Genomic DNA, 26,528 nt, shown 5'->3' on the forward strand with positions numbered 1-26,528 from the left:
CAGATGCTTTGTTTTTTCTATGAAATTACATACATCTGTGTGTCTGTGTTCAAATAGAAATGTGGGCTTTTTAAGGTAGTTTTTATTTTTTTAATTTATTTTAATTTATTTTTTTAAAAGATTTTATTTATTTATTTGACAGAGAGAGACACAGCGAGAGAGGGAACACAAGCAGGGGGAGTGGGAGAGGGAGAAGCAGGCTTCCCGCTGAGCAGGGAGCCCGATGCGGGGCTCGATCCCAGGACCCTGGGACCATGACCTGAGCCAAAGGCAGGCGTTCAACGACTGAGCCACCCAGGCACCCCTTTAAGGTATTTTTTAGGCTTTTAATTTTTTAATATGAGATCATATTGCACATTGTACACTGAAATTTGCATTTTGTTTTCAGGTATACAGCATAGTGTTTTGATATTTGCAAATCCTGAAAACCTGCTTGTCACTTAACACTTTTATTAGGGCTCTTTCTACATGAAACATGCAAAACCATACAATGCTTCTTCCTTGCTGCCTTCTTTTTTGCACTCTGGTTTATTTAGCCAGTGCTCTGGTGATGGACATTCAAGCTATTCCCAGCTTCTCTGTTTTCTTTTCTAAAGATTTTATTTTTTTAAGTAACCTCTACACCCAACATGGGGCTTGAACTCACAACCCTGAGATCAAAAGTCTCATGCTCTACCGACTGAGCCAGCCAAGCACCCTTGTAATGACATTCTTAAACAGATCTTCTTGGGCCCACATCAGAGGGTCTCTCTGGGGTGGATCCCTAGAAGTAGACTGCATGTTTTCATCTCTTTCTTCCAACTTGGGACAACTGCACGTTCTCACCTGTCATCCTCAAGCAGCTTACGAGTATATTTTCCTGTACAAAGGGCACTTTCCTCTCAGGAAGAACCCTGGGGCCAGCTATTAACATCATATTCTGTGCTCCATTGCACCGCTGGGAACCAGAGAGACACTCCTCATCTCTCTGGATGGTCCTCCCCCCTCCCATCTCATCTAAATCGCTATCTACATGCAGGTCCATCTTCAGACCCTTCTCAGACTCTCTGGATCATTCCACGCCACAGGCTCCCAAGACTGCTTGTTTTACCTTGACCATCCTGCATATGCTTAAGGACTTGTCTTCCTCAATGGGCCAAAATCCCTTGAAGGTAAGATCTGGACCTGGAACTCACTGCCCTAAGATAAAGCCTTGTTTGCATAAGTGCTTGCTAAGTGCATGTTATTTCTAATAAAACCAGATTAGCTCCAGCATGGCTATGAATTCATCAGTAAATGCATGGGAAGGGTCTTCGTAAGGCTGCCAGATGAGGAGAGATTTGCTTCAATTTATCACAAACCCCAGGGAAAAGCCAAAGGGTTTTTCTTGCACCGTTCAACTTGACTTGGAGCCAGTGCCTTTGATTCTTGGTGGTTCTTGGGTTGAGCCAGGCCCCTCAGCTCCACTTGGGGTGTCTCACACTTTGATGAGTGTCTGGTCAATCTGGCCCCTGACTTGGCCAGAGGTACTGCCTGCTGTCAGTTTCTGGGGAAGTGTTTAGAGGCCCCAGGGATCTTCTTTGCCTTTTGCCATCTGTGGCCACTGGGCTAGGTCTGAGAGTCTGAGAAGAGACAGGTGGCCTGGCTGGCACATCATGCAGACATCTCCTAGGGCTGGTCAGTACCATCTCTAAACCAGCTCCAGAGGGGTGCTTCTCCCAGGCATGCATTTGTAGCACCACAGAAAGTGGCAAGGCTGGATCTTGCCAGGGCAGTGTCTTAAGCCACAGATGCAGCCCTGGGCAGCTTTCCTATCTGTCCCAAATCCCACCTGCAGCTCCTGCCTGGAGCTTAGGAGGCAGAGCTGCTGGATTTGTCCTCTCCTGACTGCCAAATTATACGCTTTGCAAAAGACTTGGCACAGGGTAGGCAGCCAGGAAATAGTTACTGAATGACCAACGGAGTGAATTTCTACAGATACATGATGATCCATCTCTATAAACATGCATATTACAGAAAACTCATTTTCAGGTAAAATCTTGGAACAAGCTGTACCAACTATAAAATTTCCCAGTCTCTCTTAAAGCCACTTAATCAAACTTCCGCTCATGCCCCTCCGTTGACATGGCTTTTATCAATATCACCAGTGAGCCCAACATGGGTGAAACTAATGATCAGTTGTCAGGTCCTTATCTCACCTTATTCCCCTTGGTAGCTTTGGACATAGAGCTTTCCTCCCTCCTGAAATGCTCTTACCTTGGTTTCCAGGACATTCCTCCTATCTCTCTGGATACCGCTGCTTCCTTTTTACTTTCCCCTACCCACCCCCCAATTTTAAAAAAATCGTTACCACTATTTTTGAAGACTTTATTTTTAAGTAATCTCTACACCCAACATGGGGCTCAAACTCACAACCCTGAGATCAAGAGTCGCACGTTTTACTAACGAGCCAGGCAGGCGCCCCTCCCCCAATTTTGTTATTGTGGTGAAATACACATAACATAAATTTTACTACCTTAATCATTTTTTTAAGATTTTATTTAATTTATTTGACAGAGAGACAGTGAGAGAGGGAACACAAGCGGGGGGAGTGGGAGAGGGAGAAGCAGGCTTCCCGCGGAGCAGGGAGCCCGATGTGGGGCTCGATCCCAGGACCCTGGGATCATGACCTGAGCTGAAGGCAGACGCTTAATGACTGAGCCACCCAGGAGCCCCTATCTTAATCATTTTTTTTTAAGATTTTATTTATTTATCAGAGAGAGAGAGACAGAGGCAGGCAGAGGAAGAAGTAGGCTCCTTGCTCAGCAAAGAGCCCGCTGCGGTACTCGATCCCAGGACCCTGGGATCATGACCAGAGCCGAAGGCAGACGCTTAACCGACTGAGCCACCCAGGCGTCCCCTTAATCATTTTTAAGTGTACAGTTCAGTGATGTTAAGTACATTCACACTGTTGTGCAGCCATCACCACCATTCATCTCTGGAACTCTTTCGTCTTGCAAAACTGAAACTGTACCCATTAAACGATGAGTCCCCATCTCCCCTCCCTACCCCAGCCCCTGGAAAACACCATTCTTCTTTCTGTCTCTGTGAATTTCACCACTCTAGACATCTACAGTATTTGTCTTTTGTGACTGGCTTATTTCACTTAGCATAAGGACCCAAAAGTTCATCCATGTTGTAGCATGTGGCAGAGTTTCCTTCCTTTTTAAGGCTGAATAATATTCCGTCAGATGTCTATACTGCATTTTGCTTACCCATTCGTCCATTCATCCATCAGTGGACACTTGGGTTGCTTCCACATTTTAGCTACTGTGAATAATGCTGCTATGAACACAAGTATACAAATGCCTCTTCAAGACCCTGTTTTCAATTCTTCTGAGTATATACCCAGAAATGGAATTGCTGGATCATATGGTAATTCTATTTTTAATTTTCTGAGGAATGGCCATACTGTTTTCCACAGCAGCAGTACTATTTTACATTCTCATTGACAGAGCACAACAAGGGTTCTAATTTCTCCACATCCTGGTCAACATGTGTTATTTTCTGTTTTCTAAAAATAGTAGCCATCTTGGGGCACTTGACCGGCTCAGTTGGTAGAGCGTGGGATTCTTGATCTCAGGGCTGTGAGTTCAAACTCCACATTGGGTGTGGAGCCTACTTCAAAATAAAATAAAAAGGGGTGCTTGGGTGGCTCCGTCAGTTAAGCATTGGACTCTTAATTTTGGCTCAGGTCATGATTTCAGGGTAATGAGACTGAGCCCTGGGAAGGGCTCCACCCTCAGCGTCGAGTCTGCTTGAGATTCTCTCTCTCTCTCTCTCTCCCTCTGCCCCCACCCCGGCTTGTGCCCTCTCTCTCTCTCAAATAAATAAATATAATCTTTTTTAAAAAATAAATAAAATAAAAATATTTAAAATAGTAGCCATCCAGGGTGCCTGGGTGGCTCAGTTGGTCAAGTGTCTGCCTTTGGCTTGGGGTATGGATCCCAGGGTCCTGGGATCAAGCCCAATGTCGGGCTCCCTGCTCAAGGGGCAGTCTGCTTCTCCTTCTCCCTCTGCCCCTCCTTGCTGCTTGTGCACGTGCACTCTCGCTTCCACCCCCTCGAATAAATAAATAAAATCTTTAAAAAAATAAAATAATAAAATAAAATAGTACCCATCCTATTGGGCGTGAGGTGGTACCTCATTGCAGCTTTGATCTGCATTTCCCTAATGATTAGCAACGTTGAGCATCTTTCCATGTGCTTATTGGCCATTTGTATCTCTTCTTTGGAGAAAGGTCTGAACACTTCCTTTTTAACAATATCTTGCTGATTCTTCTTCATCTTCCAGACCTCTTAACATTGCAGTGGCCAAGGGCACCATCCTTGGACCTCTTCTCTTTCTGCACTCACTTCCTTAGTGATCTCAAACAGCCTTAGATAGCTTTAAATACCAGTCACCTATAGATACCTCTCAAAAGATGTCTTTAGCCCAGAATATGCCCCTGAGGTGAGGCTGCCATTTCTAGCCGCCTATAGGATGACAGCATTTGGACATCTAGTAGGTCTCTTAAGCTTACCATGTGTAACACTGAGCTCCTTACCCTGCCCCAAATCTACTCCTTCCATAGTCTGCACATCTCAGTTAATGGCAATTCTGTTTTTCCACTGGCTCAAGACAAAACTTTTGTTGTTATTCTTGACTCCTTGTTTTCTCACACCCCATCAATAAATGTCAGAGCTATCTTCATAATATATATGGAATTTGACCATTTCCACTGCTACCATTCTAGTGTATGTTTTTTTTTTAAGATTTTATTTATTTATTTGACAGAGGGAGACACAGCGAGAGAGGGAACACAAGCAGTGGGAGTGGGAGAGGGAGAAGCAGGCTTCCTGCTGAGCAGGGAGCCCGATGCGGGGCTCGATCCCAGGACCCTGGGATCCTGACCTGAGCCGAAGGCAGACGCTTAATGACTGAGCCATCCAGGCGCCCCTCTAGTGCATGTTAACATCATCTCTCACCTGGTCTATTACAGTAACCTTCTAACCTGTCTTCCAGCTTCAACCTTTCTGCTTTCAGGCTGTCCTCCAGCAAACTAACCTGTAAAATCCAGTGTCAGACCATGTCACTCCTCTGCTCAAAAGCATCTTTATTACACCTAGCACAAGCCAAGTTCCTAACAACACCCTATATAATCTCTTTCTTATACATTTACATAATAAGCACATTCCTGCCTCAGGACCTTTGCATTTGCTGGTCTCTCCGTGGAGACAGTTGTTTCTTTTATTTCGTACCATGGACCCTTTTGGCAGTCTGTGATGCCTGTGGATTCCTTCTGAGAATAATATCTTTAAGTCCATAAAATAAGCTTCATAAATTATAAAGAAAACCAAGTATGTTGAAATACAACTCTCAAAGCATTTTTAAAATGTGTAATACACAGTAATATATGTGTTTCTTATTAATTCATTAAATTATAAGAGCTAGCAGCATAATTATGAAGTAGTGATAACTGTAATGATATTTTAAGGTAGTTGTAACAACGATAATGTGATATGAAAATATCTGTGATTTCTACTAGCAATGGCTTCACAGGTGGTGCTGATATCACTGTGATTTGCTGTCTGCATTCATAATTGAAGAACATGCTAAATGTTAATTAGTGAAAATAAAGATATATTTTTTCCCCATCTAAAGCCAAGACCCCCTGAATTTCTATCCACAGATATCTGTAGGGGGGGGGGTGTCCATGGACTCCATGTCAAGAACCCCTGACTTAGAATTAGAATGCTCGTTCTTCTCCCATAAGCCCTCACAGCTCATTCCTTCACCTCCTTTTATGCAGAAGCCACCTTCTCAGGCAGCTCTTCCCTGAGGACTCTATTTAAATTGCATGACCACATTCCCTATCCCCCTTTCCTACTTAATTTTTTCGGAATAGCATTTACTAACCTTCAAATATATTTTACTTTTAAAAATTTTGTGTATCTCCTTCCACTAGTAAGTGAGTTCCATGAGAGTAGGCATTTTTGTCTGTCATTTTTGTGCTGTGTCCTCAGCCCCTAGAATGGTGCGTGGTATACCAGAGGCACTCAGTAAATATTTTTTTAAAAGATTTATTTATTTGACAGAGAGAGACACAGCGAGAGAGGGAACACAAGCAGGGGGAGTGGGAGAGGGAGAAGCAGGCTTCCCGCTGAGCAGGGAGCCCGACGTGGGGCTCGATCCCAGGATCCCTGGATCATGACTCGAGCCAAAGGCAAAAGCCTAACAACCGAGCCACCCAGGCGCCCCACACTCAATAAATATTTGTTGAAAAAAGTGAATAATTACGTCTCCAAGAACTTTATGTTTCTTCTCATTTTTTTCTGTAATAAGTTAATGATTTGTGAGGTTTTTACTAAAGACTAAGGAGTTATAATTAGCTCCATTGCTATTATTCTGTTAACATTTTCAAGGGTAACCTTAAACAGTAGCAGAGAACAGTGGGAATCCAAGAATTCTGATGGAGCTTCCTGTCCTAAACAAGAAGTGCCTTCCAAGGACTCCTTAGATGACCTGGGTCTCACCCAAATTCAGTGAACCACCTTAGAGGCAAAGTACTACCCACAAAATTCTTTCTTGCTATTATATCAATCAGGCCCCCATCCTCAATCAAACCAATAATGCTATTACTTTTTATTTCTGGCAGTGGGGTAAAATGGAAAAAATGTAGTCTTTGGGGTCGTGTGGACTAGGTGCCAATTCTACCACCACTTGCCAGCTTGTGTGACTGTTCGTAAGTCACTAAATCTTTCTCAATAGGTAAAATGGGATTTTTGTGAGGATGAAATGGAACGACTTGCATAGTGCACAGCACAGAGCAGGTGCTCTATAAATGGTCATCTTCTCCCTCTTCCTTCTCTCTAGGTCATTTTATAACTGCTTGCCAAGGTTCACAGGATCCTGATGGCTTAAGAGGAGGAGACTGTCCCGTCCTTTGGTGCATGTAAGTCCTCTGCAACCAGACCCAATCAGAGTGGTTTCTTTAGACTGTGCCACTGTCAATTGGTACCCCCATTCCCACTTCAGATGTGTGGTTGAGACTGCCATCTGGACCTTGACCATGAAGCCCACCACGTATCAGTTTTTCCTCCTCGCCTTCCTTTTTGCCCCAACTGGGAGATCTTGTCTAGGTCCTCATGGAGAGCAAGACAAAAATCATTGTTCTCCAGTTTTTCAGTGTTAAGAACTTTCAGGGAGCACGGTCCCCCTTCCAAAACTTAAGCACCAGGGAAAGTGCTAATGTGCACTGTGCACTCTGAGCCAGGAGTGTTTGTGTTTACACAAACAGCATGTACACACACACACCGCTTCAGGACCCCTCCAGCCATCCTGTTCTACAGAAGAAGAAAGAGACCCAGAGAGATGAATGCACTTGTCCACATCAAGTAGCTTCTCAATTGCAAAGCCAGGATTAGAATCCAGGTATTTAACCATGTTGTTTCATGCGAACAGCCTGTGTCATCTGTTTTCTGGCATTGAGCTTGGGTTTGAGAAAATCCTAACAAATGACCACTCAGAGCTGGAGTCAGGTCTAACCAGGAGGTGGTACCCCAGTGCCTCAATCTTGCCAGACAAGCCTCCCCAGACTTTGTGAATGAAGGCCAAGGAAGAAAATGTTGCAGTGACTCCCTTTGAGCTCATATTTCTTTCTTGTTGCAAAAAGTGCTTATTTCTGCATTCATCATCTCCCTCTTTGTTGTGTAGACAATCTACCCTGTCAGAGGATTTGTGCTTTTATTATGAGTTTGTTTATTATTAGATTTATTTCTCCTATAAGCAAATGTGTTCACAACATTCCATCGGGGGATCTTTTTAATTGTCACATAAATGTCATCTTATGTAAATTGTATATTTATCTTTCCATAGAAGGGGGCTGGAAGGGAAAGAAAGAAAGAATAAACAACCTTCAGTCTTGGAGAGGGAAGGCGGTTGCTGTCCCCGTTCACAACTCACCCACATGCCTTCAAAGCCAAAGGTGAGTTCAAAAAAATTATTTGGATTATCTCTGAGGGGCAGCCAAAGGGAGAGGATAGGAAAAGTTGGCAGCGATGCTTTGGGGATGTTGACCCAGGCTCCCAGGTCTCCCCAGCCTGAGACCAGCCCCTCCCCAGCTGGGAGCATCCGGAAAGGCTGCAGCTTGCCCCCCACACCTCCCCACCCAGGAGGCCAGCCCAGCTCCTTCCTCGAGAGAAGGTGAGCGTGGCGGGCGCAGCGGGTTGGGTGGGTGTGGCCCGCGGCTCCGGGAACGGACCCAAGGCCCCGCCACCGCCTGCTAGCCGCCCGACAGCCCGCCTGCCTGGCGAGCGCAAGCGCTTCTTCCAGAAACTGCGAGGATCCGAGCGCACTGTTTGTGCACCACAAGGTCAAGTCGGGAAGTGGAGCCGGAGGAGGAGGGGCGAGGAGGCGAAGGGTGGGGAGAGGGGCGCCCCGCTTCCTCGCCAAGTGCCAACCTTTGGAAGTTGCCCCCTCGGTTTTTAACCCTTTAGGGGTAATGGGAAGGACGAGCTGGGGGGGGAAGGGGACACCGCGGGGCAAACTCCAACTGGGACCGGGACGAGCAGCTACCCACCCACCCATCACTGCGTTCCCCACCCCCCGGAAATGCGGGGCAGAGCTGGGAACCCGGAGGCACCCGGGCGGGGGAGGGGGCGACGAACCCGAGAGGGACCCTTTCTACGGACCGCCCCTCCTTTCTTGAGGTCGTCCACAATTTCAAGTTTCCCCCGCCCGGGATGTTAGTTTCCATCTGCTGTGGGTGGGGGAGGAGGGCCGCGCCCCCTCCCCCAGACTCGCGCGCGCGCCCCTCCCCTCCGCTCCGGCCAGCACTTTCTGCTCACTTCTGGCGCTGCAAAGCGCCACGCGATTTATTCGATTCGCATTTTTAAACCAGCGATTCGGGAGCAGGGCCTAGGGCGAGGGTCTTCCAGCGCTGGAGCCCCGGGAGGCGGGGTGCTCAGTGCAAACCTCGTTCCCTCCGCGAGTGTCGCCTTCAGGCTGTTATTTGCAAAGAAACGTCTTTTTGACGCAGGGAGAAATGGCAAATTTTAAGTACGTCATTAATATGGCGCCAAAAGATTTTTTTAAGTATAAGCTTGCTTTTTTTTTTTTTTTTTTAAGGTTGCGGGGGGCGCCGCCCGGGTCTGGGGCGCGAAGGGGGCGGAGTGTGAGCAGAAAGTGTGAGTGAGAGAGTGGAGGGGCGGGGTGTGTGTGTGAGTGTGTGAAGTGTGAGCAGACCTGATGGGACTTGCACGGGCGCAGCCGCCGCTCGGCCCGGCCCTGGGGACAGGGCGGGCTGGGGGCGCCCCAGAGCCCATGGGGAGTCTGGGCCCGAGGTGCAGGCACACGGACGGCCCGGCAGAGCACCCTCCCCCCGAGGCCTGCAACGCTACCTGGACCCGCTGCCGAAGCCAAACAACTGGGCGGGGGGGGGGGGGGGGGGGGCGGGCGGCGGGGGGTGTCAGGAGTGGAGATCCGAGTGAATAAGAAAAAAGTGGCTACTCCCCCTCCCTCGCTCCTCCCGCCCGCCCCCACCCCACCCCCACCCCAACACATTTTTTTTTTTCTAAAGAGATCACAAGGAAGTCTTGGTTTAAAAAGAAACAGAAACATACACAGGGGGATTGGTGAATGGTGCCGACCGCGGCCATCGCAGTTGGAGGCTATTTTGGGGGGGGGTGAGTAGCGTCCATGGAGTTACTTTGCGCCCATTCCTAGCGGCAAGGGCTTAGGTCCAGCGGGCTGACCGTCCCCAGCAGGGGTGCGGGGCCGGGGACGCCGCAGGCCCGGCCGCCTCCCTCGCTGCGACCCCGGATGGATGCGCGCCCCCCGCCCGCCCGCGCCGGCCCCAGGAGCTCCGGGTTTCGGGAGCATCCTTCCCGCGCCGGCCCCCGCCGCGGCGCGTAGTCCAGGGCAGCGCCCCTCGGAAGGGCACCGCGGAGGAAGGTAAGATCCAGCCCCCAGCGATGGGCCCTGCGCATCTCCGCGGCGTTATTTTGTGTTTTTGCAACAGATCTGCCAGCGCTCCTCGCTCTCTCGCTCTCTCTCTTGCTCGCTCGCTCCCTCTCTCTCCTGCTGGCTGCCTGTTCTAGGAAGCCAGGGCGCGGGGGGGGGGGGGGGATGCACAGCACAGGGGAGAGAGATTGCGCATGTTGGTCAGTCGTGTTTTTAAAGAGTACATTGCGGGGAGGCTGAGAGGGGCGCATGCAACAACAACTTTTGGAAGGGTGAGCTTGGCGACCTTCTTTATTAATGACTGCGGCAAAGCGCCCCCGGGCCGGTGAGGGGGCGCGGGCGGGCGGGGGCGCGCTAGGGCTGCAACTTGCCCCGCGGGCTCCGGCCGCGCGGAGGGGCTGCGGCGGGAGACAGCAGTGGTGGGGAGGTCGTTCTGCCGGGGATGGGGGTTCAGAGGACCTGGACCTATCTGCCCTCCTGTCGCCCTGAGTTTCATTTTGTTGATACGCAGCACGTCCGGCCGCCGAACCGGGCTGAGCCGGTGCACATGACTCCGCGCTGGGCTCACGTGCAGCCGGTCCGGTCCCAGACACCTTCCGGGGGCCACCGCCTCCGCCCTGTCGCCCCCTCTCTGGGCTGGGTGCACGCGGGCGCTGCACGCGGGGGCAGCATGCTCAGCTCCCCGGCTCGGAGGCTCTGCACAAATTAAACACAGTGTTTTGGAGGGGCGGGGGACACCCTTTCCAGGTGAGTATGCCGGGTGTGCAGCCCCGGCGTACGGGGCGGGGGCTGGGGTTGGGGATAGCCCCCCTCCGGGGCTGCGCGGGAGTCCGGCGGGGGAGAAGCGCTGGGAGAGTGGAAATGTACCGGCTGCGGCCGGAGTGGCGGGTGCGCGCCCGCGGGGCGACGGCAGGGGGCGTGGCCCTTGTTTACCTTCTCCCAACTCTCCTGGTTCGCGTCCCGCTTCGGGGACGGTAATGCAGTCCCCTGCCCTCCGCTTCCGCCCCTGCGGCCTGGGTGGTAGCGGGAAGATGTAGGCAAGTGGCAGTCTGAGCCTGGGACATGCTCACCTGACCCTCAAATAAGTGACATTGCAGCCCCAGCCCCCACCAAGCACCGCTGCAGTCCCTCTCCCGGATCCCCGGCCGCGCCCCGCCCCCGGCAGTGGCATCTTCCCGGCCTCACCTCCTTCCTCCCTCTCTCCCTCCTTCCTTCCCACCCACTCGCCTGCGCCTGCGGAGCGGCACCCGCCCGCTTCCTCCCCGCCTGGGTGCAGACTTGTGGCTCCCTCCGGTCCCTTCCCGCCTATCCCTGAGCCACTCTATTCTCCAGGCCAAGGGATGAGAAGGGGTCAGCTTGGCGATTCGTAGCTGTTACATCAGAAGACGAGGATGTCTGCGAGACAGGCAGGAAGGCTTCGCTGTGGCTTCCAGAGGCCCAGGACATCCCCCACACACCCAGTCCCCCGCCACACGTAGCTACCCACTTCCCAAGAGGCTCGGCTCCTCTTACCCGCTTCACCTAAAGCCCTCCCCCCGCCCCTAGCGTTAAGTCCGCCACCCCCGGCCCGAACCGCCTCTTGCCCTTCCTTCGCCTGGGCCGGAGCCCCCCGCAGCCACCTCCGGCTCCTCCTCCCGGCTCCCGCGGTCGGAATCACGCCGGCGCGCCTCCAGCCTGCGGTCCCGCGAACTGCCTCCAGGGGCGGGCTGGAGGCGCGCGCCACCCCCTCCCAATCCCCTTAGCCTCCGCCGCGGGCCGGGACGCTTTTTTTTTTTTTTTTTTTTTAAACCACCTTGGCTGCAGGTCTAGTGCCCGGGGCTGGTGGGGGCGGGAGGGGCCGTGTTTCCCTTTGCCCCGAGCCAAGGGCGCCGCTGCACCGGGCGACTCTGCTCTCTGCAGATTTCCAGACCGTGCTCCCGCGCTCAGCACCCCTTGCTCATCCACTGCGGGACACAAAGTTTTACCCAGAGGCTGAGTTTGTAGGGGGTCATCGGGAGTCTTCGTGTCTGCACTCAGAGCGGCTCTAAAGAGGATTGGGGAGGGTCTGAGAGGGCAGGACTGGCCTGCCGCCTTGCCTTTGTTGGAAAGGGGAGGAGCCCCAAGCTTTCAGCCTAGACTGGCTATCAGGACGTCCCCTTAACATTTCTGTTTGCAGACCGAATCAGGGGCCTAGGTGGTGGTACGGCCGCCTGGCCCCTCCTCCCACCGTGGCATTAATTCCCTCCCTTCACTGGTAAAATTCCCAGTAGGACATTTGGCAAAAGGGCCGTGCAAGGAGCTGCCAACCGGGCCTGGCCCTGTTTCCTGGGTTCCCAGGGTGCTGGCTTCTCCCCTACCCTGACTTCCTCTCTCACCTTAGGGCCCCAAGTGAACGCACCATTCCTCCCGTCTCTTCTTCCTCAGGCGGGTTGGGACTTGCAGAGCGATCTAACAAGCAGAGGAGGAAAATAACAACAGAATAACTGTAAGGGGAAGGAATGAGTAATAAAGCCGACCCAGGCAGGGAGGAGGGCTTTCATGTTTAAGAGACGCTATTTGCTTTTTAGGTCACAGGCTGCAAAACAGGCTTTGATCCGAAGTGGGCGAATAATTTATTGAGAAAGTTTGCATGGTAGGGGGGAAAAAAGGGATGTTTGTTTGATCTGGAGTCCTCTCCGTTGTCCCAAGTGCTGTTGGTTGTTGTTTGGAGTGGAAAAGCATTTGGTTCTACAGCAAATCCCTCGCAGAGGGAAGTCCTCGCCCCAGGCAGCAGGACTTGTAGTGAGTGTTGGTTTTGAAATTGTTTGGCCAAAGGTCTCCCCAGCACTTTTGGAGATGAAGTGTTTAAGGACAAAGTTGTTTGGACTTGGGATGCAGCAAATGTTTCCAGAACATTTCCCATCCAGCATGCTTTTCCTTTGCCTAAATTGCACGGCTCAATGGCCAGTAACACTAATCCAAGAGAGCTTCCACTTGGCTTTCATTGGCGGGTGAGGTGGGACTGCTGGTCTCAGTCCCCAAGGTGCAACCCAGAGTCTTGAGGGTAGGCCTTTGACACTGACTACTATCACATCCTTGAGCCCCTTGGCGGGGGGGGTGCGGGCTGTTCTGGTTAACTGGACTTCCGAGTAACGGGGAGGTAGTTTTTCTTATACCCAAGACTGGGTTCAGTGACTTCCAGTCCACATTCTTCACAACCCATCCAGCAGGCTCTTCACAGACCTCACAGTTAGTTCTGCCTTTAGGTGCTTTAGGGGAAGGCCAGGATTGGCCTGCTTTGTCCTCCATCCACATAGGACCCTGACTGTGTGGCTCGAGGTTTAGGAACCCAGGGAGGTTCTCAGATAACCCATAGGAATCTGGAGTACCCTAGCCACACTCTGGGGTTGTAGGCCTGTGCGTGGTAGCCAGCGTGCGGGGTGGGGTGCACCACCTGGAGTCACATAGCCTGGGTTTGAGTGCTATAGCTATATGCAGTTACCAGCTGTGACAGTTGCTTTGTGCCTCACTTTTCTTCATCTGCAAGTGGGGTTAATAACAGTCCCTACCCCATGATTGGTGTATGGATTGAGCAGTATATTGCATAAAGAAGATTAAACCCAAAGCCAGGCATGTGGTAAGCACTTGATTAGTATTGGCCATTTTTACTATTACTGATGATCTACAGAGGGCCCAAATGCAGCTTTGACCTTTGATCTCTCCCCTTTAGGCTAGGCCAGAGAGCCAGCTCCCTTCTCTGAAGAAGGGATCGGAAGAACCCTGCAGTTGCCAATGGGCAGCCATCTGTGGGAGCGAGCGGACTGAGCTTTGCCCTCTCTGAGGTGGAGGGTAGGGTGAGAAGGTGCCGAAGGACAAAGTAGACAAAACCCCTTTCATTCTTCCAGGACCCCCTAGGTATGTCCCCAGAACTGGGTTTGGGGGGCGGGTGTGGGCAGCGTGTTCCAAGGGAGCTGGGTACCCTCTGGGACACTTGGAATTGCAGGTGGGCCATGATAAGTGTCGGAGGAGGGCTCAGGAGCCCCCATGCTCAGAGAAGCACGTTTGAGGGTCCGTGTGTACAAAGTCATTTCTGTAATGGTGATTACTGTCCCCAAGAAGGCATTAAAGTTAATGAGAGATAGGAAAGAGCGGGGCTCTGACCCCCACTTACAGCGGTTTAAGAGCATGCAGTTCTTGTTTTCTGAACGTCTGGCCTTCCCGACACAAGGAGGCTCTGAGGACAGGTTTTCCAGCCGAAATATCATTAAATTGTATTAGCATCTTATTACACACACGCCTAAGCGGCCTGCCTCAGACAGGGAAAGTTTTTGTTTCTCTTTGAAAGATTGTGTCTGGAATGGTAAATTGCCTGCTTGAAAGCCAACCCCCCCCCCTTTTTTTAAGGAGGAAGACGAAGTCCTGCTGTGTGTGGTGGCGGGCAGGGCAGGTCTGGTGGCCCCCAGAGAGGAGAGGCCGGAGGCCAGGTTGGGGTGTTTTAACTGCCCGGGGAGCGGCTGCACTAGCAGAGCTGAAAGGCCCACTGTTCCCAGGGTCAGCTGGAAGAGCGTTAATGGAGGCCCAGGGTGTTTATTTGAGTTTATTTGCGGAGAGGTCTTTAAAGGGGGCTGGCATTGGGCATTGGTGTTTCAAGTCCAGACCCAAGGCCCCCACTAAGACCAATGGCTAGTGCTGCCAAGAAAACATCTGCCACCAAATTGCTGCCCTATTACTGAGTTGACATTGATCATTAGCCAGGAGCCCAACCAAGTAAAGCCTCCTGGAAAATGTGTGAGGTTAAGATGAGGAAGGCAGGCTGTGAAAACAGGGTGAAATCTTGGCCTGGGGTGTTTGTTCCTGCAAGCTGCAGGCCGGCCAGCTGGGCCGTGTGCTCCCCACACTTGTACAGGGAGGGGACAAGAACTTACTCAGCACTCCCTGGGTACCAAGCCCCTATCCTATTGTGTGCTGGGGATAACTCGAGGGGCCGGGGGGCTCCCACAGAGATCAGACAGACGTGCCCTTTACTCCCCTCTCCAAGGAGGAAGACATTCAACAAGTAGATCGACAGACAGTAACTGTGGTGGATGCTCTGCAGATGTTGACTGACGGCGTTGTGGGCTCTCTTTAGATAAAGTAACTGGCATAGACCTCCTTGACATTTAAGCTGAAATGTGAAGGATAAAGAGTCAGACATGCATAGACTACATAGAACCTTCCAGGCAGAGAGCACATCCTGTGCACAGGTCCCGAAGCGAATATTTGGCTTATTTCAGGAGATGAAAGGAGACCAGTGTAGCCAGAAAGCATTGAGGAAGGGGATCGTGGTCCCTGTGAACTTGCTGAGGTAGGGAGGGACCGGATCATGTAGGATATTGTGGTCAAGGGCTTGAGTTTTGTCCTTTGATCAGCAGGAAGCCTTTGAAAGATTTTAAAAAGGGGGTATGACTTGATCTGATTTATGTTTTCTTTAAAGGTCACTCTGGCTGCTCTGTGGATTCTAGATTGGGGAGGAGCAATAGCGGGAGCTGGGAGATGAGTGTGAAGTCCAGGCAAGAGATGGGACTGGTTTGGGCCCGGGGTGGGCCAGGGTGGTAGCAGGAGAGAGGCAGGGAAAGTGGATGCATTCAGCGTATGTTCTGGAGAGAGAGCCCACTGGACTTGCCAGGGGTTGGCTGTGGGGCAGAGATTGCACAGAGGCTGTGGGCTCTCCACCGAAGGAACAGTAGGACACCCACACTCCTGAAGGAGAGCTCCTTCTCTCTGTCTCTGTGCTGGGGTGGTGTAGGAGGTGCCAAGGAAGGAAAAGGGGACCTTTTCTTTTCCTAGACTCTCTTTTATAGGTAGGGCTTCAGAAACACTTTTATCCCCGCAAGTAAGTGCCTTAGGACACTGGGGCGTTCTCCCAGAGCAGACCTTGCTTTGGGAGAGATTGGAGGGGCCAGTGGAGAGAGAAAACCGGAGGCTAAGACCCAAGTGTCAGCACCCACCACCACGACCTAGATTTCCGCTTTGGTGAAGGAGTCCTCCCTGTCTCCTAGTTGAGTTGGAAGGGGGGTTCCAGGGACGAAGCGCTGTCCCACAGGAGAGCCCAGGCCTCCTTCGGAGCTTCATTAGCCACTGACAGTGGAGCCTCACCTGAGGCGGGGAAGCCTTTGGAACGGACTTGGTTCAAAGGAAAGAAGCTTCACTCGCAAAACAGCAGCTTCCCTCGGAAGCCTAGTTATTATTCCAATTAAGCCACACAAAATCTGCTCCCTTAATAACACCCTACCCAGGAGAACTCTGGGGCGTTTTCACGGAGGGCAGGTTGGACGGGGAGGGTGGCTGAGGGTGGGGTGCAGGTCTGCATGCGGGCAGGTCACCTGTGACAGGTCCCTGGGCAGCAGGAAACAGCATTATGAGAAGGGCACTGGCAGTCAAGGGGTCCTGTTCCGGGCAGGCTGACTTACTGTACAGGAGCCGCTCGGGTGGGCGCAGCGAGGAGGACTCCTCACCTGGCCCCAGATTTTCACAGAGTGACTAGCACCTATGTGGAGAGCCAGCCGCCGTGCTTAGGGCTTGACGCTGCTCTCGTTTATTCTCACCAGCCGATTCTGGCCCACAGATGTGTTTGGTTTGGCCCTTTCAAAGTGTTTTTAAAATTCTGAAGCAGTTGCCAACATTGGAAGTTGAGGAGACTTACGTACAAATCCAGATCGAGTCCTTGTCCTCGGGAAGGTATGTCTTTCCCGAGATCCCTGGTCTGCAGAGGGGTAGAGCTAGGATTTGAACTCGACATCCCCCGAATCCAGAGCTCCTGCTTTTCTCCTTTGGGAGAGGCAGGCTTGGAAGTGGAGACACGTGGGATCATGGGCAGGATTGCATTTACAGCGCTTCTCCTCCTGCTGCCGCCCCCACCTGTTAGAGCACCGGGCTGGTAAGATGCAGGCGAGGGTCAGGGCCCTGTCGGAGTCCTCTCTGTCACACTCAGACGCTGGAGGACAGCAAGGATGGCAGCTGTGGGTGGCAGAGCATTATTGCCCCATTCAGTCCACGACCTGCTAGTACTCTGCTGCACAGAGGCAGAGAAGTCTGAAGGTCAAGGGCATGTGCTCCTGGACCAGATAAACTTCTTACAAGCACTGCGATCTTGAGCAAGTCACTTAACCTCTGTGCTTCCTTTTCTTCATCTGCAAAAGGGAAGCAGCCATCGTGCCCGCTGGCTTAGAAGGGCTGCTCTGAGGGCTTCATGAGGTCCCTGTGTACCGAGGCATCCTCCTCCTGCCACAATGAGTGTTTAGCAATTGACATCTGGGCACCTGTGCTGCTGGTGTCCTCAGGCTCCCTCCAGAACCTCTGCACCCTCTGGACAGAACTTTGCCTGTCCCTTTGGAGCTCGCAGCAAGCAGCCCCAGTGAACCTTTCCGTCATCCTGTTCCTGCTGTTAGAAGACACTGGAGTGAGGAGAAGGTCCTGGTTGGCTCAGAGGTCTGGATGGTCACGCCCCACCTTAGAGAGCTCATGTTCCCTTGTCTCTACAGGGCCACCGTGAGATAAGGGGAAACCCAGGGCTCGGCGTAAACAGACTTGGAGTGGGTGGCAGTGGCAGGTGGCCCATAGGATCCCAAGCAGAGGTGGGGACCCTGGTTGGCCTGCAGCTGGGCTGGGAAGCGGAACTTTCTCTCGACTGACATTGGCTCCTTGCCCTTCGCCTCGGGCAGTGAGGCGGCCCAGGTTCCAGACTAACAAGGGATGTGGTGGAAAATGCTTTGGGTCCCGAATCCCAGATCTGTTCTCACATTAGGACTCGGCCCCTGACTAGCTGTGAGACCCAAGGCAGGTGAACGAGCCCCTGGGGGTCCTCCCCTCCAAGAGGAGACTGGAGCAAGCTCTGCCACCCTGGAGTCTGCAAGATCCCAGGAAATAGTGGGTGGGAAAGCACTGTCCTCAGGCAAGAGCTCACCCAGGCCCAGAGGCAGCTCAGTGTGGGCTCAGGGATAAGACCACGTGGATTCAAATCCCAGTTCGGCCAGTTACAGCAGGACAAGGCCCTGTGCCTCTGTAGTAAGGAAGCCAGTAACTCGGAGCTTCCCGGGGTGTTAGGAACGTGAGCCGAGCCAGTGTTGGTAGAGGAAGGAGCTCCGTGTGGGGAGCTGGCCATCTTACCTTGAAGTAAAATACTGTAGTTGAGATAAAGTTGGTTTATGCTCCTATCTGGAGAAGGACGTTGCAGGAGGGAGGGCAGCCCAGCCTAGGACCAGTCACCCTGGGCTGGGCGCATCTCAGGGACCCAGCTCAGAGCCTCCCTGCTCCTAGTTCTTTTCCACGCTCCTCTGGCCACCACCCTCAGGATGTGCCCTTAGTGCTGTCTGAGCTGGCTTGTTTCTAAACTCAGATGGCATGGTCCCTCTGGAACAGTCGGGCTTGTTTCACTTTTCTGCTCCTCCTCCGGGGGGGGAGTGGATTCTCTGGAGGACCTGAGTTGCCTTGAGTGGAAACTAGGGCTGAGCAGGCCCTAATTGTTCTGGGGCTACTGACCCCCTTGCCCTCCCTCTGACATCTTTGGCCAGACTCCTGTTCATCTTGAGGCTCTGGGGTCAGGAGGTGGGAGATGCAGCCCCCTGCCCCACCCCCCGGGCTCCCGTGGGTGGGTGGGGAGAGAGGGTGAAGCTGCCTGGGGAGAAGGCTAGGGCAGGGCCTTGTTATTCTTCCACTGCAGCAGGGTGAGTATGGGGAGGTAGGTTATCGGGCAGTTTTCTAGGAGACTGAGGATTTCCCAAGCCTCCTGTAAGTATAATGGGGCCTGCCTTTTGTTGCAGATGGAAGAGAAGAGGCGAAAATACTCCATCAGCAGCGACAACTCTGACACCACTGACAGTAAGGCCTTCCATTTGGGGCTCCTGCAAGGAAAGCATTGGAATAATTATCAGGCCCACAGGCCCAAATGGGGGGAGGCTGCCCCATGGTCTCAAAAGTTGATGAAAGCATAAATCAGGCCAGTTCCTTGTACTCCTGAGAAAGTCTCCACACCTCTGTGGCCTTTTGAGCCTTGGTGTCTTCACCCTACTCCCCTTTCCCCCCTAGGTCTCAATCCCACATGTTTTGCTCTGGTTAGAAAAGATCACATCCTCTCTGGATCTTTGCATTTGCTGCTCCTGGCTGCTTGGGACACATCCCTCTCTCTCTGGCCCTTATGTTAAATCAGGGCTGTGTAGAAACAGACAGAAAACCTGTTAAGTTTTATGGTAATTACCTGATATAAATATCATTTCCTAATTAGCGGTAAACTCCTTGATAAGAGGAAGAGGGGTCATGTCTGGCTGGTTGCTGTATCCCCAGCTAGATCAGGTACATAATAGATGGTCAGTAAATGTTTGTCAAAGGAATTAACAAGGGATCTTGGCAGGAGAATCCCAGAGGTAGACTTGTGTATGGGCTGGTTGTGGCAGCTGGATGTCTTGGGGGTCACAGGGATTGTCAAGGAGAAAAGGGGGCTTAGGGAGCCTCTTCTCAAATGTGGGGGGAGATAAGAGAGGTTTGCAGAAGACGAGAGCTTTTCTCTAGTACCAGAAGGCAGCTCTTCCCAGATGCCGCAGGAACCTGGGCCTGCGTGAGCTGGCCCGGTAAGGAGTTCCGTTCTGCCCTACATAGGAGAGGTGCGCTGCCCGGAGGATTCCGCCTAGCGGTGCCCCCTGGGGGGAGCCCGCACTGAGGAAGAGGCTGAACTCATTGCCGGGAAGGCTGGGCCTGGAGCCCTGCAGCTCTGCACCTCAGTTTGTTCACGTCTGTGGTGAGCAGCTGCGGAGAGCCCCCCAAGAGCCTGACGACCGATGCACCAAGACGGCCAGTCGGTCCCAGCCGCTTTCCTACCTCCAGGTCTCATTCACTGCCCTTTAGGGTCTGTTTGCTCAGCTTGGCTCTGGTGTCTAACCTGGCCAGTCCTTCCTCCCTGTGGCAGGAGATCACAGCGTCCGGCCCTCTGTGGCCACAACCGCACTGCCTGTGGCTTGTCTCAGCAGAGCCAAGAACAACCGCATCCTCTGCTTCTAACTTCACTCAGGACAGGAACCCCTGAGGGCCAGGCACCTGCAAGAGCCGGAGTCTGGGCCGCTGCAGCAGAGTTGGGCCGGGCTGCGGCATACTCCCTTCCCACCAGCCCCCACCACTGTACCTACCCGTGGCTGCCACTGCTTGGACCCACGGGGTGGAGGCTGCAGTCCTGCAGTCCAGCCAGGGCCTCAGACTCTAGCAGTGATAGCTCATGTTTATGGAGGCCGTGCTTTGGTCCGGGGACTCTGCGAAGCCTTAACAGGCGTGGCGTCACTGAATTCTCACAGCTCTTTGCCCCCAGAGAGCTAAAGTCATTTGCCCAGGGTGACAAGCTGGTAAATGGGTTTACTTTAGAGCAGCATTCATCCCACTGCCCTTTTGTGCCTCTGCATACCCACTGGGCCTCATCCCAGAGTGTCTCCGCCTGGGGCAGGAATGAAGCGTGGCCACAGAAGGCCTCCTTCTCCGAGGAAGACGCAGGGGAACAAAGAGGGGAAGGGACTTGTCATGGGTCACACAGTAAGCCAATCGTGAGTCCAGGTCACTGCCTTTTACTTCCGAAACCCCTGTGCTTGGTGAGCAGGGGAAGCATTCGTGTCCCCACTTCTCCCTGGAGAGGTCCAGAGCAGGGACAGGTGCTCACAGAGGTTTCCACCTCCTGCACATTCAAGCCAGAGCCTTCCTTACACGCTTCCTGTCCTTGGATGGGGATGGGTGGGTGGGTGGTGTCCCTGGCCTTTCAGGGGCCCCTCATGGGCTGTGCTCTCTCTCTGCAGGTCACGCTACAACTGCATCACGATGCTCCAAACTGCCCAGCAGCACCAAGTCGGGCTGGCCCCGGCAGAACGAAAAGAAGCCCTCAGAGGTGGGTAGTGCCTAGTGTCCGGACAAAGAGGAAGTGGTGGTGGGGAAGGAAGTGACAGGAGCGGAGAGCTGTGGAGAGGAAGGGAGGGGACGCTGCAGGTGCCTGGGGAAAGAGCCTTCCCAGCAGAGGGGACGGGCCCTGCAGAGCCAGGCCAGCGTGGCTAAGTGCAGTGAATGGGAGGAGGGGGCGCGCATGCCAGTGAAAACTGTGTAGGTTGTTGTAAAGACGTTCCAGTTCAGCTGAGCACGAGGAGGAGCCTTTCCAGGATTGTAAGCGGGTAATGACAGAGTCTGACACATTAACAAAAGGCCCCACTGGCTGCTGTGAGGAGAAGAAGAAGAAATACGCGGGCAAGGGCGGGAGCCAGGGGGACTCGTCTACAGTTGTCCAGGAGAGAAGCCACGGTGGCTGAGAGCCAGGTAGTGGCAGTGGAGGAAGAAGTGGTTGGATTTGGCATGTTCTGGAGGCCAAGCCAAGGGCGCCAGGATGTGCTGATACAGGGGTGAGGGCTACGGTCCTCAGGATCATCCAGTTAAGTCATCTGCTCCTTCTGCCCGTGTCCTGTGCATCTGCATCCCAAGCCTGCCTTCCTTGGACCCGGGACGTTTCTTGGGGCACGTAGAGGTAGGTGTTCCTGACTTCTCGAGCTGTGGAGAAGAGCGTGGGGGGTGGGTAGTGTTGGACATGAAAGGACATCGTGATCCTGCTCGTTGTGGCGCCTGAAAAATCACATCCTAGGGCCACATCACTCTCTCTCAGGTCCTCAGTGCATTGCACTGGGCACAGAAGAGGCCCTTTGCACAGATGCAGCTGCAAGAGCATTGAGCCCCCAAGAAGCAGGGGGTTTGAATCTGGCCTTTAAAGGAGACGTTGTTCAGCCTAGCCAGGAGTTGGGCTGGACACTTCACTTTTTTAGTCCTTCTCAGTCCGTCTCTTACAATAAGGAAATTGAGGATCCCAGGGTTATAGAGCCGAGACCTGAAGCTCTTGAGGCCAAAATTGCCAAGGGTGGGAGGGCGCAGAGTCTTGGGGCAGAGTCCTTGACACGGAGTGGGGGAGGGTATCTTTGTTCTGGGCCTGGAGCCCTCTCCCCACCCCCCCAACCACAGTCATGGCTCGGGGGCAATCCTGAGCAGCAGTAGTTAGCCAGCCCCTTGGGGGCAGTGGGGGCATCTTCCGCAGAACCTTGCATTTGAAAAAGAACTCCCCACATCCTCCCTTGAGGTGGCCTACCCTGGGACTCTCCTTTTGTGTGTGGGGTGGGGTGGGGTGGTTGAGACCTGATGCCTCCCATCCCCATCCCCCAACCTAGTGTCCTCCTTTGGCCCCATGGGGGAGGGGTGGAGATGGAAGGAGATCCCTCCGGGAATGCAGTAAGGACTGGGACAAAAGCTGGGAATTAGGCGGGCATGTGGGTTGCTGTTTTGAGGTTCTAAGCACCCTCTTGGACTAGCCCTGCTCAGTAGGTAGATGGATATGCTCAAGGGCGCTGGGATGCAGGAGGCGGAGTGTGCTGTAGGGCTCTGGGAGCCTCTGGGACCACCTCTCTGCTCCTCCACCCTCACTCCACCTTGCCTTCCTACCCTCATCTTGAGAGCCACTGAGGCTCCCCGGTTACTGTGGTTGCATTAGTAAAACAATAGCCACTTTTATGTGCCTTCCCTGTACCTAGGAGGGAGGAATTCTCTGCCCATTTTGGAGATGAGGAACCTGTCTCAGAATTCAACCTGCCCCTGCTCTCAGTGGCTGGTTGGGGAAGTTCTGGGGAACTGCTGGGGCTGGCTGGTTCACCCCACTCTGCCTGCCCTGCTTTCTCTGAACACCAGGAGGAGGTGGGGCCATTTCTCAAGGCAGAGATCCCAGGGGCAGGGCTGCTGTCTGTACCCTGGATAGGCCAGGGGCTGGGAGGAAACAGGTGTAAGTGAAGGCCAAAGGGAAAGAGTGATTTGCATGGGGCTGAAAATTCCCCTACCTCTTGGGTTTTCCAGCACAGAGCCTTTGAACCTATCTCCACCTAAAAATAGACTCACATCATTGTAGGGGTGCCAATGCCCAGCCCTGCTGGGGACTGGTTGTGCGTGGCCCTGGGTTCGAGCCCAGGGGCCTCTGCAGGCAGCTCTGAGGCCTGCCTGAAGACATCCGCCCTCAAGTCCTGGGCTCCAGGAGGGCTGAGGAAGCCCTCCCTATCTTGAACTGTCGCCAAGGACAAGCTTTTCCTCCCACAGCAGGCTGGAGTGTAGCCTACGAGGTTTCCCTCGTCCCCTAAGTGAGGAGGCTGAGCCATAGCCGGCATAAATTCCAAGCGATCGTGGGGCCGAGAGGAAACCATCAATGAAAGCTTCCAAATTATTTGGCTCATGAGAAGGCGGAGATGAAAAGCAAGGATTTGGCGGCAGATAATGTTTGCACTAAATCTCCTCGCTGGGCGGTTCCCCTCTCTTACTGTGAAAGGGTTGGGGAGGAGGGCCTTTATAGTCTGCTGGGCCTGAGGGCAGAGGGCTTTGGTCACCGTGGTGGAAGGGGATCTGTGAGTCCCATCTATCCAGTCCCTGGAGTAAGACCTCTGTGGGGTGGCTGTCAGGCTGGTCACACAGCGTGCTCCTAGTCTGACCCAAGGTCCCAGCCAGAATGCCTGTAAATTGATGAGCATGGTGCAGTCCCCTCCCTGGTGGGAAACCCATGGTTCCCTTTGTCTCTTCATTTCTCACCGTGGACAGTGATGGCCTGGGGGATTTGATGGCCTGGAGGCCTTAGCATAGCAGCAGCACCAGCACCTAGTGGAGCCAAAAGCCACAGTAAGGGCTGGGCTTGGGTTTACGCCAGACCGGCGACCGCCCGTGATGACCTGCCAGGGGCCACCCTTCTGAGTGCACCTGAGGGTATAGATCTAGGGGCTCCCTCTATACCCGGAGTAAGGTGCTATAGGGCCGGAAAAAAAGTGCTCTGACCAGGAGTCAGGACCCTGGACAGGGCCCAGGCCATGAGGCCCAGCTTCCCTTCTGGCCTTTAACCAGTGGGTGGCCTCCCTCAGCCATTGTGAAAGGCGGTGGGGGAATCCAGGCCTCAGTACTGGAGCTGAAGGGACAGGCCCAGGGATTTCTGGGAGGCTGAGTTTTTGGTAGAAGTGCACCAAGTCCGAAGTCGGCCGCAGGATCCCCTTTGGCAGTAGAGGAAAAAGATAGCGTTGACCCCAAGGACACGTGCTGCTCCCTTCCCCTGCTCTGCCTGCCTGTGGGATCCCAACAAAGCTGAGATGTGTCCCTTAGGGCTTGAATCGGCAGGCAGGAAAGGGATTCGCCTGCCCCGGGAAGGTGGTACTCCTATGTAAACCATGCCGAGGCCTTGGGTTTCTGGCCTGGCTTGTCTGACCAGATGGCATAACCATTATTGGTGCTTACCACTTTGTGGGTCCTATCTCTGAGAATCTGATGGAATCACGAAGGTTATTCTTCTAAATACTAATACCAGGCCCCCATCCTACCTCACCCCCAGAAATTCTGACTTAAATGGTCTGGAGTGGGACCCCAGGTATCTGTACTTTTTTTAAAGCCCCTTTTTTGGAAGCCAGGTTTAAGAACTGTGGCCACAGAGCTTTCTCCTTAATTTGCTGAGACGGGAGCTCCTGACTTGATCCTCCCTGGAAGGACCCCGAGGTTGAAGGACAAAGGGGAGCTTTCCAGCCTGGTGCAGTGACCTAAGCAAAGGCAGGGAGTGTGGGTGAGGACGGTCCCCCAGCTGTTCCCCCCCCTACCCCCCCACTGTGGCCAAGGGACTGACCGGTTTCTTCCAAACCATCGGCCTCGCCAGGGTGTGAAGGACAGTTCAGGAGGAGACCTGAGGCCGGCCCCGTGGGTTGGAGGTTGCTGTTTGAGGCCGTGTCTTCCTCAGGCCTGGGGCAGAAGGGCAGGCCGAATGTTGGGGGTTTCCCCTGGGCAGGGTTTTCAGGAAGTCAGCCGGAGGGCAGGGCATAGGTCTGCAGGACCCAAGAGCTGCTGACAGTAATTAAACTCAACAAGCGCTTGAGGGCACCTAACAGGCCCAGCTGGGTGCGGGGGGTTGGGGGGAAGGCACAGAAAACGCAGACCCTGTCCCCAGGGAGCTGGTCCTTGGGTAGCAGGATGCAGGTGCTACACAAGGAACTGTCTGTTATGGGAGGTGCGGCTAGCTTTGCCACTGAGGAGCTCTGTGACTGTTCGTCCCTGAGGCTTGTGGAGCCCGAGGTGGAGCAAGTGAGTGGAGGTGCAAGCTGGCCTCCCTGGGATCGAAGCCTTGATAGTCCCAGAACGGGGTGGGCAGGAGTTGGGATCCAACCGTCCGTTTCCTTTGTAGGCCCTGGTGGCAAATTAGTATATCCCTAGATGAGAGAATAGGGCCTCTTTTGCAGTTCCCACAGGGGCCCTTCACCATGCTCAGTGTCTTGACCTTGGGGACAGGGCCTGGGAGAAAAAGGTGATCCTTGTGAATGAGCAGTTTCTGTCACCAGTGGGGTATCCCCCAGACCCAGGGTCCATGAAAGTTCCTATATAAGTTCCCCCCCCTAGAAAAGGCAGCAAGTGAAGAGTGAGGATGCAGCTTATTGGCTTGACCTGTTGCTTTTAAAAAAACGGGAGCCTTCTATTCTGGGTGCAGGCGTGGGGGGCCAGAATGTGTTGGGGTGCAAAACCACAGGATAAAGAAGATGCCTACCTGGAGGAGCACAAGTGCTATCCAGATGTTTGAAAGAACATTTTATATAAAAACAGTGATGGCATACGTTGTAGGAAAAGGCAAAATGCTTGGGAGAGAAAATACGGGAAATCCAGAAAGGTTTTATGCTTGCCCTGTGATTTCAAGCCATGTTTCCAGCCAACAGTGCCTCTGTTGCCCTGTGGGGTGGGCGGGCGGTGACGGGGAGCCCTTCCACTGGGCCAAGTGCCTGCTTTCTTAGACTCCTGCTGCCTTCCCTTGGGGTGGGGGGCAGAATCCGCTTCCAGTATAGTTAGAAGCATTGCTGCTCCCGCCAGCTGGAAAGTCCTCCTGGCCTCTGGGGCTTGTCTTGCAAAAGAAATGGGTGTAATAAATTCTTTTAAAGAGCAGGAAGTGCTGTTATCCTTGTGAAAGAGAAAGAGGGTGTGTGTTTGAGAGACAGAGAAGTCTGACCAAATTAGCCTAGTGGTAGCTTGAATGGGGCTGGGCAGAGGGTGGTTTATGTTCAGAGCCCTTCTCTGGTGTTTTATGACTAATGTAAGTAAGTTTGCTCTTGGCTGAGATACTTTTTTTTTTTTTTCTTTTAAAGATTTATTTATTTATTTGAGAGAGAGAGCCGGCAGGGGTGGGTGGAGGGGAGAGGAGAGGAAGAGAGAATCCCAAGCAGGCTCCGTGTTGAGCGGAGCCCAGCACAGGGCTCGATCTCATGACCGTGAGATCAGTAGTCGGAGTCTTAGCTGACTGCGCCACCCTGGCTCCCCTGGCTGAGATACTCTTTATCAGGTTCCAGCCCAGAAGAGATTTTTTTTTTTTTAAGATTTTTATTTATTTATTTGAGAGAGAGAGTGAGTGAGAGAGAGCACGAGAGGGAGGAGGGTCAGAGGAAGAAGCAGATTGCCACTGAGGGGGAGCCCGAAGTGGGGCTCGATCCCAGGACCCTGGGATTATGACCTGAGCCGAAGGCAGACACTTAACCAACTGAGCCACCCAGGTGACCTTCCTCCCCCAGGGTAGATTTCTTTTTTTTTTT

At 53.1% G+C, this 26,528-nt stretch overlaps 1 protein-coding gene, 1 long non-coding RNA gene and 1 other non-coding gene across 18 annotated transcripts in view; 1 reads left to right on the top strand and 2 right to left on the bottom strand.

The window, feature by feature from the left end:
* Nucleotides 1–621: 621 nt before the first annotated feature.
* On the bottom strand, nt 622–694 carry TRNAK-UUU (transfer RNA lysine (anticodon UUU)). Its single transcript has one exon. It is a non-coding gene; the product is annotated as a tRNA-Lys (tRNA).
* Nucleotides 695–8,234: 7,540 nt separating this feature from the next.
* The window catches only part of JADE2 (jade family PHD finger 2), a 51,770-nt gene continuing 33,476 nt past the window's right edge, over nt 8,235–26,528 (top strand). The window contains exons 1-5 of one of the 14 annotated variants that reach the window (XM_073878506.1): nt 11,936–13,833; nt 15,392–15,467; nt 16,506–16,635; nt 18,717–18,774; nt 20,724–20,812. In XM_073878506.1, coding sequence (XP_073734607.1) covers nt 18,717–18,774; nt 20,724–20,812 — 147 coding nt within the window. In that variant the 5' untranslated portion in view covers nt 11,936–13,833; nt 15,392–15,467; nt 16,506–16,635. Of the gene's footprint in view, nt 8,372–8,406; nt 9,952–10,127; nt 10,233–10,575; nt 10,708–11,935; nt 13,834–15,391; nt 15,468–16,505; nt 16,636–18,716; nt 18,775–20,723; nt 20,813–20,916; nt 21,437–26,528 lie in introns of those variants that run through there. The other 13 variants (XM_025861003.2, XM_025861000.2, XM_025861004.2 and 10 more) reach the window with 13 other exon arrangements.
* On the bottom strand, nt 10,234–12,399 carry LOC112815051 (uncharacterized). Of its 3 annotated transcripts, XR_012374154.1 has the most exons (5): nt 12,315–12,399; nt 11,753–11,983; nt 11,188–11,355; nt 10,894–10,973; nt 10,234–10,656 (listed from the first exon to the last, which is right to left on the bottom strand). It is a non-coding gene; the product is annotated as an uncharacterized lncRNA (long non-coding RNA). The 3 variants fall into 3 exon arrangements; XR_012374153.1 differs by lacking the exons at nt 11,753–11,983; nt 12,315–12,399 and adding an exon at nt 11,580–11,644; XR_012374152.1 differs by lacking the exons at nt 11,753–11,983; nt 12,315–12,399 and adding an exon at nt 11,544–11,625.

Source organism: Callorhinus ursinus, unplaced genomic scaffold (genome assembly GCF_003265705.2).
Source record: "Callorhinus ursinus isolate GAN/ISIS: 27379988/994484 unplaced genomic scaffold, GSC_fseal_2.0 scaffold30, whole genome shotgun sequence".
Lineage (NCBI taxonomy): Eukaryota > Metazoa > Chordata > Mammalia > Carnivora > Otariidae > Callorhinus > Callorhinus ursinus.